This window comes from Octopus bimaculoides, chromosome 25, assembly GCF_001194135.2.
Source record: "Octopus bimaculoides isolate UCB-OBI-ISO-001 chromosome 25, ASM119413v2, whole genome shotgun sequence".
Classification (NCBI taxonomy): domain Eukaryota; kingdom Metazoa; phylum Mollusca; class Cephalopoda; order Octopoda; family Octopodidae; genus Octopus; species Octopus bimaculoides.
The window spans coordinates 16,160,154-16,172,013 of record NC_069005.1 but is presented as its reverse complement, the minus strand read 5'-3'; the positions used below and the strand labels follow the sequence as shown (position 1 = coordinate 16,172,013).

The window sequence follows — 11,860 nt, the reverse complement described above, 5'->3', positions numbered from 1 at the left end:
AAGTCGTCCAACCCATGCTAGCATGGAAAGCGGACGTTAAACGATGATGATGATGATATATATATATATATATATATATATATATATATAAAATATTAAATGGACTTTCATCTTTTAGAAATCCTATATTCAAACTGATTTAACAAAGGATTCATTCTCTCTTCTCATTTGAGCAAAGAGCTCACAAGGGTTGTTAGCTAACTTCTGCTGGTGGATTTTGTTTGCTTGGCCGATGAGATGAGAAACAACTTAAAGAAAAGTACTGCAAGCACCATTAAAAAAAATAATAATAAATGATTATGTTTAACTGTATTTTAATTATTAGTTTCAAAGTTTGGCACAAGGCCAGCAATTTCAGGGGAGAGAGTAAATCGATTACATTGACCCCAGTTCTCAACTGATACTTATTCTATTGACCCTGTAAGGATGAAAGGCAATGTTGACCTTGGCAGAAATTTGAACTCAGAATGTAAAGACAGATGAAATACTGCTTAGTATTTTGCCTGGCATGCTGATGATTATGCTAGCTTGCCACCTTATAACTGTATTGTTAATTATTACTGGCTAAAATACTAAGATATGCCTATAGGAACTGGCATCTCATATATAAGAGCCTTTTGTAACTAAAAAGGATGGCACCACCTAAAGTTAAATTTCACTATTATTAAAGTTATTTAAAAATAAATTTGTGTTAATCTACATCAGGTTGACTTAGATTTTGTGGAAAAAAAATTTACTTGATGGAAACCACGAGAAATCCTATATTCAAACTGATTTAACAAAGGATTCATTATCTCTTCTCATTTGAGCAAAGGGCTCACAAGGGTTGTTAGCTAACTTCTGCTGGTGGATTTTGTTTGCTTGGTCGATGAGATGAGAAACAACTTAAAGAAACTTTGCATAGTCTTGGAATTAATAAGATATTGACCATATTTGTTTTGTATGGAATAACTCTTGTTTTCTCAGTTCATTTGTATTGCTGAAACACTTGTCATAGCTCTGAAACTGTTACATATTTTATGGATCACCTTAGATTTGCCTTAGTTTTGTATGAATTAAAACATGTTCTTGACTGGCACTTGTACGTTTATAACTAGTAGCTCCTGGGGTTTTCACCGACTTTGTGACTTATGGTTTTCTGACTCAAAGTAGACCAGTGTTAGTTTATTAAACTTGACTCTTTTGATGCCAACCTGTCTGAGACCACTTTGGCTCTAAAGTACAAATGTTTTGTTTCCAAAAGTCCTGAATGAAAATCTTCCATTAAAACTTAGCATTAATTTATGTCCCTAATACTAGCTTAATAATAGCAAAATTATTTTACTAATTCCTTTATTATATTTAGCAGCACCATAGTCAACTGCTACAAAGGAAAGGTGATGCTTTAGATACAAATAATTACAGAGGTATCAAGTTGTAATGAAGTCACGGAGAGGGTCATAGCCCAACTAATTAGGGAGCGAGTCAGTTTAGATGAGATGCAGTTTGGGTTCGTGCCAGGGAAAAGCACCACTGATGCTATATTTCTGGTAAGACAGCTGCAGGAGAAATACCTAGCCAAAGATAAACCTCTGTACTTGGCTTTCGTTGACATGGAGAAAGCCTTTGACGGGGTCCCCCAATCCCTTATCTGGTGGTCAATGAGGAAACTTGGGATAGAAGAATGGTTAATGAGAGCTGTGCGAGCCATGTACAAAGATACTGTCAGTAAGGTGAGGGTTGGAAATGAGTACAGTGAAGAATTCCTGGTAGAGGTAGGGGTCCACCAAGGTTCAGTCCTCAGTCCCCTCCTATTTATCATAGTCCTCCAGGCAATAACAGAGGAATTCAAGACAGGATGCTCCTGGAAGCTCCTCTATGCTGATGACCTTGCTCTAATTGCTGAGTCACTATCAGAACTAAAGGAGAAGTCTAAGGTGTGGAAGCAAGGATTAGAATCGAAAGGAAGGCAGACAAACCACAAATCCTTTCAGGTAGATGGTCCTGCTCGATCTGCAGAAAAGGCATAGGTAGAAACTCTAAGATGTACACCAGTGTAAGCTATGGACACATAAGAGGTACAGCAATATCAAAGGAAGGCGAACTGGGAAGATAGTTTTTGTATGTGGCAGATGCTCAGGAGCAATAAACACTGAAAATGTGCAGAGAACAACTTCTGCCACGTTCCAGGGAGAAAAACTAGAAGTAGTTGATAGCTTCCGTTACCTAGGTGACCAAGTCAGTAGTGGGGATGGGTGCTTTGAAAGTGTAGCTGCTAGAATAAGAATAGCCTGGGCAAAGTTCAGAGAGCTCCTACCTCTGCTGGTGACAAAGGGTCTCTCGCTCAGAGTAAAAGGTAGACTGTATGACGCATGTGTACGAACAGCTATGCTGCATGGCAGTGAAACATGGGCCATGACTGCTGAGGACATGTGTAAGCTCACAAGCAATGAAGCCAGAATGCTCTGCTGGATGTGTAATGTCAGTGTGCATACTTGACAGTGTAAATGCCCTGAGAGAAAAGTTGGACTTAAGAAGCATCAGTTGTGGTGTGCAAGAGAGACGATTGCGCTGGTATGGTCATGTGGTGAGAATGGATGAGGATAACTGTGAAAAAATGCCACACCCTAACAGTTGAGGGAACCCGTGGAAGAGGTAGACCCAGGAAGACCTGGATGAGGTGGTGAAGCACGACTTTCGAACATTAAGCCTCACCGTGGCAATGACTAGTGACCAAGACTTTTGGAAATATGCTGTGCTTGAGAAAATCTAGCAAGCCAAGTGAGACCATAACCTGTGGCCTATGTCAGGGGTGCAACCAGCCTACTTATGCGTACCTTTCCTTCATTGGACACTAAAATCTGCTTGTGATGACCTGTTGAGGCAAGTGAAATCGGAATCATATGACTGGCATCCGTGCTAGTGGAGCGCTGAGAGCACCATCTGAGCATGATTGTTTCCAGGGCCGCTCACTGGTTCCTGTGTCGGTGGCACGTAAAAAGCACCATTCAAGCTTGATCGTTACTAGTGTCACCTTACTGGCACGTCAAAAAGAATATTTGAGCGAGGTCGTTCTACTGGACTGGCTCCTGTGCAGGTGGCACATAAAAACACCATTTGAGCGTGGCCGTTGCCAGTACCGCCTGACTGACCGTTGTGCCGGTGGCACGTAAACGCACCCACTACACTCTCGATTTTGTTGGTGCTAGGAAGGGCATCCAGCTGTAGAACCTCTGCCAGATCAGATTGGAGCCTGGTGCAGCGATCTGGCTCGCCAGTCCTTAGTCAAATCGTCCAACCCATGCCAGCATGGAAAGCGGATGTTCTCAGGAGAAATATGGTAATAAAAGGGTTAAAGAGATTTCATTTAATTTAACATTGCTTTGTTATTAATGATCTAATTAATAATGGGGATGAAATAGAGGAATATATTTTGTTTTCTTGCTTCAGTCATTTGATTGTGGCCATGCTGGGGCACTGTTTTAAAGGGTTTTCACTGAACAAATTGACCCCATGACTTAAGTATTTTTTTTAGTCTGGTACTTATTCTATTGGTCTCTTTTGCCGAACTGTTAAGTTACAGAGATGTAAGCAAAACAACACTAGTTGCCAAGTGGTGGTGCAAGGGACAAATGCACACATACACACGCATGATGGGTTGCCACACAGTGTGACAGCTTCATAAAGAAGTGCCAATCTCTCAAAGTGGATGAAACATGTAGAAGTGAGAAACCCGAGAAAACATGATGAAGTACTGAAGAACCTTTTAGGAAAGATGACAAAGGACTGAGATACCTGGCACCTGGCTGTACTGAAGAAGACCTGTACCCTGCTGCAGAAGTGTTAAGACTGATCCTTCTAGTGGTGTAAAGTACTCATGAGTGTGCCATGTAAAAGCGCCCATGCAGTGCCATGTAAAAGCACCTGTGCAGTGCCATCTAAAAGAATCCAGCACATGCTGTAAAGTGGTTGGTGTTAGGAAGGGCCTCCAGCCATAGAAACCAAACCAAAACAGACTGGATTTTGGTGCAGACCCCCAGCTTGCCAGTTCTGGTCACACTGTCCAAACTATGCCAGCATGGACAATGGGCGTTAAATGATAATGATGATGACAAACTCACTCATATGGCATTGATTGGTCTAAGGCTATAGTAGAAGGCACTTGTCCAAAGTGCTGCATAGTGGGACTGAACCTGAAACCACATGGTTGCAAAGTGAGTTTCTTTACCACACAGCTATGTCTGTGGTTATATGTTCAGACTTTATTGTATGATAGGTCTAATGTTGCTGTTTTGAAGCCAAATACAAATGCAACTGTGTGTATATGTGTTTGTCCACCCCACCACTGGACAACCACTGGACAACCAGTGTTGGTTTGTTAACATCCCCATGACATAACACTTTGACAAAAGAACCTGATAGTGTAAGTACTGGACTTATAAAAAAAAATAAGTACTGAGGTGAATTTGTATGACTAAATCTGTCAAGGCAGTACTCCAGCATGGCTGTAGTCCAATAATTGAAACAAGATAAAAGATGCAAGGAATGTGTTTTGTTTTTGGTTAATTGAAATAAACTTACTTACCTGATGGGCAAGACATAGTTAAAATACCTTAAAATCATCTTTTAATTAAAAATTCAAAATTTAGATCTATAATTTTGACGTTGGCACTTCCAAGATGGCCTTTCAATTTACTGTGAATAATTAAAGAAAAGAAAGCAAGAACAATTAGTGGATGATATTTTAGATATATTACATAAATAATATTCTGCATTATAAATGGGTATTGTACCAAGAAACTAAATCCCTAACTTTGCGTTAATAGTGTGACATTTAAATGACTTTCAGCTACAGTCAGACTGTTGATCTGATCCATGTGTCTACCATTTTAGCTTAGTCAGGTATTTGTAAAATCTAAATACCACTTCACTTGTGAAGCTTACTGACACCGAGACACTTCAGTCAGTTGTTTTTGTGGTACTAAAGGAATGATTTGTTAACAGACCTACAGTAAGCTTACACCTAGATTAACTAACTGAACTACTTTTCTCTCTGTGCGGCCACTGTTGTTTTTACTCTTGTGCCAATTAAAGATATATAATGTTTCCAGTTATTAACTGAGCTCATTGATTTCTGTCAGCTGTAGTAGCTATAAGTATATTTGTAGGTAGCATCTACCTGTGCAGTTTAGCCATTTAGCCAACTGGCTTGCAGCTTGCTTAGTTGTTTGTCTGCACTTTTAAATTACATTGGTGAATGAATATGTGAACAGTTTAACTCCCCCACCTCATCCTTCTTTTATTTCCTATCCATTGACTGAAGTCATTTTATGTATTTTCCCCCACCTCTTTGTTGTGATGTATAAAACTTATCCTCTTCAGTACTATTACTATCGTTATATTTAAACATTCATATTTCAGTATTTATTAATTACCAAAGTGAGTGGCTGATTTTGGTTGCTATAGCCAGTTGGTTGTTTATTTTTTAGTTGATCATACACTTCATATAGATTGATCTTGATTTTTTTTTTCCTGTTGTCTCTAATGCTTGTTAGTTGCACATTCTGTATAAATTTGTCAGTCTAGTGAATTGTGCATTTCTCAATTCACTTGTATAGTTGATCTCCACCCCCCACTTCTGTTAAATTTTCCCTAAGCCTTCATCCAAATTTTTTCCTATTAGTTGCACATGCTGTGAAAATTTGTTGCTGCAGTAAATTGCATAGATGTATATTTATTTTAATGGATACTTGGATACCAGCCATGTTAAACACAAATAAATGAATAAATAAAAACAAATACCACATAGTGATTTTTTTTCACTTGTCTCACAGTCAAGCAGAAAGGATTAATATAAAGATTTACTATAAAGTATGCAGAGCATATCCATCACTGGAACCTCTGCGAGAACTGTCATCTGGGTGATCGTAATATGTTTGATTGCCTTCAACAAGGAAAACAAACAAAACAAAAACAAAATAAAAAGGAAACTGAATTGAATTGGAAATTTGAGAAGGAAACTCATATATTTACATATTATCATCATCCTTATCAATATGAGTTCTGTTTTAAAGAGGAGGTCAACATACACAGTTGACCCAGGGATATGTAAACATTGCCATAGACCTAACGTGGTAAGTGAATCCTTTTGTTATTCGTATTGATTTTAGAGATGTCATTAATAAATGAGTAGAGATATAAATACCTCTGGATTCCGGTCTGCTTGGTTGTGAATGTGTACCAGTAATTGGTTTTGCATCACTAGACATGGAAGTAAATGATGTAACTGTGCTTGGTCACTTTGTTTAAGATTATTATAACTCGTATCATTTTGTGAGACTCAACTGATGCCATTTATGTTTAATCTCAATATAATTAATTAATTCATCTGTTAATTTGATGCAAGCACTGCTTTATTCTCCCAGTTTATAGACATAATCATCACCATGCCTTCATCATCGTCAGAGTTGTGTCATCATCATCATCATCATCAAAGTTGTTATTATTTTAACACCAACTTTTCTCTGCTTGCATGAGTGGATTGAGATTATGTCAGGGCAGAAGTTTCTATGGTCAGATGCACTTCCCGACTCTGATGTCTGCTTTCCTTATTATATTCTCCTCATGTTTTAAGTTACAATACTTTTATCTTGTTTCAGTTATTAGACTGTGGCCATGCTGGAGCACTACCTTGAAGAATTTTTAGTCGAATGAATTGACCTCAGCACTTTTTTTTTTTAACCTGGTACTCATTCAGTTGGACTCTTTTACTGAACTGCTAAGTTATGGGGACACAAACAAACCATCAGTGGTTGTCAAACACACACAAAAACGCACATATATACAACAAGCTTCTTTCAGTTTGTCTACCAAATCCACTCAAGGTTTTGGTCAGCCTACGGTTATAGTAGAAGACACTTGCCCAAAGTACCATGCAGTGGGACTGAACCTGAAACCATATGGTTGGGAAGCACACTTCTTGCCACATAGCTGCACTTGTGCCTACTTTATGCATGTATTATTTATAAATTGCCATCAAAGTGTTGCTCATCATAATTCAGCTGTTTCTTAGAAACATGTTCAGATTTCTAAGTGGTCAGACCATTAGAATACAAGATAACTGATTGTTATCAGGGGCATGTTCACTATCAACTACAAGATTCACTGTCTAACATGATATTTTGTTCTTGGGTAGCAACTGTTATTTCCTATTTGGTTATCCCTAGAAAGTATGAAAAATGGCTAATATTTCCTTCAAACAATTCCTCTCAACACATGGCAATGATGCTCTCCCACTACTCCTGCTCATCATCAGAGATGCACATATTGTCAGCCACTAAGGGACATGTTCAAGTGATTAAGATCAAGCAACTGACAAGCAAATCTGTGCTATTGAGCAGAATATTTGCTATAAGGATATTTCTACTCCAGCAACTCAGTGCTGAATCTGTCTGAAATGTAATGGAAAATAGGAGCTCAGTTTCAAAACATTGCTGCTGCTGTGTACTTTAATCGATTTGTAAGGCTCACAAGTTTTCGAGTTCATTTTTTGCGAATTGTGTGGGCAGACAAAGGAATGGTCTTAATTTGTTTGATGGCTTTATCACTAATTATTGTGCCAATGGTGATATCCAAGACTGGTAAAATAATGTTTTCAGCATCAGAATGTGGTTTTTCCTTCTTTGCCAAAAGATGGGCAATCTTGTAACTAGTGAGTTGAACCATTGTTTCTTTTGTGAGTGTTGTTAAAGAAATCATGTAAAAATGAACCGAGTTGTCTTTTCCAAATAATATAAAACCATATTGGATGTGATTTTCATTATATTTACATTTTGATGAAGTGGACTTTTTATTCTGGTGTTTGTCTTGTTTGCTATGATTCTCTTTCTCATTTTTCTGAGGTCTCAATAAAAATTTGTCCATGTTTAAATCTAAAACTAAAAATCAATTAAAATTAACAAAAAATAATTAATGTAAATTATAAATAAATCAAAAATTAAATTGTACTAGGACTACTAAACAATTCACTTACAGACAATCTTGGTTTAAATGCAGAAATGTAATATATTGTAGCAAAACTGCTGTTCGTTGTGTAACATAATTAATTTATATTTACCATATTTTACGATATATATAATTAATTTATATTTATGCTTGAACTTTGTGAATGTTCTTGGATCGTTGTTTCCTGAAAATATTTTTTGTGGCACTCCAGGAATCTCTCATGGTACACCACGGTGCAACAGCTGGGTAGAGTTGTTTACATGCTGGGTAAAATGATTAGCAGCATTTCATCTGTCTTTACGTTCTGAGTTCAACTTCTGCTGAGGTCAACTTTGCCATTCATCCTTTCTGAATTGATAAAACATATACCAGTTGAGCACTGGGATTGATTACATCAACCCCGCCACTTCCTTGAGCTTGCTGGCCTTGTGCCAAAATTTGAAACAAATACTAATGTAGAATTGTGATTTTAAGAGAATTGCCTATTTGTGTGAATTACTTATTGTGTTCTTTCTTTGGGGGGAATTTTAAAATTAATTAGGTCCATATATCCATTTTCTCTGCTTAATATTCCTGGTAGTCATGAGAATATAGTCCTTGGGCCGCTCTTTCATGGAGTTCTATCAGAATCAACTATCATTAGCTTTTTCAACTGGATTCTCAAGCACAACCAAGTGAGACTATGGATATTATCCAACCATCTTGTTCTTGGTCTACCTCAAGGTCTCCTGCTGGCTTGCTTGGCTTAAAGAACCTGTCTTGTGATTCTTTCCTGTGACGTTCTAATCAGATGTCCATAGTTCCAGAGCTGTTGACCTCTCAATGCAGAGAAATTACGGCCCAAACTCAAGAGACACCATGATCTCTGAACTGTGCACCCTTTTTCTAGTTATTTCTTGCAATAAATACTAATATGTACATCTAAAGCAAAATTTTTTCAGGGGCCCTTAAAATACTATTGTGGATGCCCAATTTATTATTTTGTTGCATGGATCCTGCCAAAATCTTATATGGACCTTTAGGGGCCCATTTTAGAACCACTGCTTTAGAGGAGCCCACATTTTGGTCCCTTGTATTCACGATAATGAAATGAGCAAGTGAAATGTCGCCTCTACTTCCCTCTGTCTCATTTCCTCTCTATCCTTCCCTCCCCATCTTAGAAAACAAAGACAGCAACAAAGTGGGAGAGCAAAGAAATGAATCTACTGTTGCGAGCATCGGTGATTGCTAGTGGTGATCTGCCAAACATCATCATCACTGCTGCACTGAAGAACAATGGCTTCTGTAGAACCATTGAGCAGATAGTGGAAGAAAAATGAATTCATCTGATCTTATGCCCTTATTAGACAACACATTGACACTCTTGATGTCATCATGGAAAACTGTGGCAAGGCTGATAAGGATAGGGAAAATGAAACAAAAACATTTGCTCCAGTGGGCCCTCAAAAGAATGGATCACCAACCCCAGTGAACAACAAGGCTGATAAGGATAAGGAAGCAGAGGAAGCAACAACCAGAAGTTCATCTGTGCCAGTGGTCCTACAAAGGAATGGAGTCCTCACCCCATTGTAGAACCAGAGGAATGCAAGTGCTACCACCAGAAAGGGAAGGAAAGAACACGAGAACAAACATAAAGAAGGAAGGTAAGGAAAAGGAAAAGACAAAATAACTAAAACCATAGTTCATGGACTCATCCATGAAAATCCACAGTCACATATAGAAAAATTTAATAAGTAAATACACTAAAAACAACTATAATAAAATACAAATACTAATCATTAAAATAATAAAACGACTACACGTGGTTCATAACCAAATTTTCAAATAGAAAATAAAATAAAATAAAATAATACCGATTAAGATAAATTGATCGAAAATCAATTCTATTCAAAAATATAGTTAATCTTCAGGTCAAAATACAACAATAATAATAATAAAATGAATGTATATATATCAACCAACAATGAATAACAAATGAATTTATATAAAAATACTTGTTATATCAAAAAGTAAAAGTACTTATTTTACTAATAAATAAAAGAAAAATATTTAATATTTTTTCTTTTATTTATTAGTAAAATAAATGTATATACGCACATATATATATATATGCATATATGTTCATATGCATATATATATATATATATATATATATATATATATATATATATATATATATATATATATATATATGTATATATGCATATGTATATATGCATATGTATATATGCATATGTATATATGCATATATATATGTATGTATATATATGTATGTATATATATGTATATGTATGTATATATGCATATATATATGTATGTATATATATATATGCATATATATGTATATGCATATGTTTATATATATATATATATATATATTAGAAATTAACTACCAACAAAAATAATTGGTAAGTTAAGTCAAAAAATCATCACCAAAATAGCAGAAAAAAAACGACTGTGAAGGTATGTAGACTCCTCAAGAATCAATCCTTTTGGTTATATTAATAACAATAAAGGAGTTACGACGCAAAAACGTATATATTAAATGAACATATTTCTCTTCTTCAATATATATTTCAGTATAAAGAATTCATTAAGATACTTAATAAATCAAAATTCTTTTACACACCTTCAGGAAAAAATAAATATAAATATAACACCAGAAAAAGACACTCGGTTTAAAAATACAATCCGTTCATGGCAAAAATTTCACAATTACAAAAACCGAAAAAATCTTTCTGCCTGTTATAAAACTTAAAAACTGATGATGTCATTCCATCAATGAATGGATGCTGGTTACTCTCATTCATAGTTTAACGTTTAAATTTCTGAAATTTTGAATTTTTAATCACCTTTTGTTTTGAACTTGACAAAGACAGACGTACTGTCGAAATATTGTTCAACGAATAAAACATTTATACAATCGAATCGCGCTCTTCATCTTGACTAATAATAATAATAATAATAATAATAATAATAACAACATCAAAAAATACCTTAGGGATGAGAACCCAGGTTCAAAATTTCCCCAAGACACCTGATGAAGGCTGGACGATATATCAGCTGAAATGTTAACAACAAAGATGAGGACAAATACGCGTCAATTGTAAATAATGGTTGCCTTGACGCTCTTGTAGAAGATACTTGCTCAAGTTGTCCCACACAGTGAGACTGAACCCAAAAAGACATGGGAAGCAAGCTTCTTAACCATACAACCATGTTTCCATTCACAATAAGTATTTTCTCTATTTGTGAAAATGGAAAGGCACCCCTTTTCTTCCTCCGTGGTTAGGAATGTTAGTTTACCTGTTGAAAGCAGAAAACTCTCCCTTCTTCAAAATTGAAAATGTATGTTCCATTTTGACATTTATTGATGACAAGACATTTAATCTATCAATCTATCTTTTTGTGTGTATATATATATATATATATAATACACACACACACACACACACACACACACACACACACACACACACACATACATGTATGTATATGTGCATATTCATATCTATTATATAAAAGTCAATGTCTTTATGTGTGTTCGTGTGTTACTTATACATGCGAAAACTACTGCACTGATCCTAATGAAATTTGGAACACAAAATCCAAGCCTAGGGAGAAGGGTAATGCTGTATGATTCATAAAATTTCATGGACCAAAATTACTGAATGGATCTTTATGGTATTTGGAACTTAGATTCAATGCATAAGGGTGAGCATAATGTTTGGTTTGAATTTGAGGTGGCTTAAAGGGGACAGAATCCCCATGAAAATTCATAAATTTTCCATGTTGATGAAATTTCAACCATGGGTAATTGACACACATCAACAAGTATTCTCAAAGTTTCCACTTCTCATGAGGATTCTAAGACCCC

At 36.0% G+C, this 11,860-nt stretch overlaps 1 protein-coding gene across 8 annotated transcripts in view; it reads left to right on the top strand.

The window, feature by feature from the left end:
- The window catches only part of LOC106877382 (RIMS-binding protein 2), an 888,511-nt gene that overhangs the window by 68,794 nt on the left and 807,857 nt on the right, over positions 1-11,860 (top strand). Inside the window, exon 1 of one of the 8 annotated variants that reach the window (XM_052976552.1) lies at positions 5,782-6,113. The exons of the other annotated variants lie outside the window; for them this stretch is intronic. Coding sequence (XP_052832512.1) covers positions 6,036-6,113 — 78 coding nt within the window. The 5' untranslated portion in view covers positions 5,782-6,035. Of the gene's footprint in view, positions 1-5,781; positions 6,114-11,860 lie in introns of those variants that run through there. 8 annotated transcript variants of the gene reach the window in all.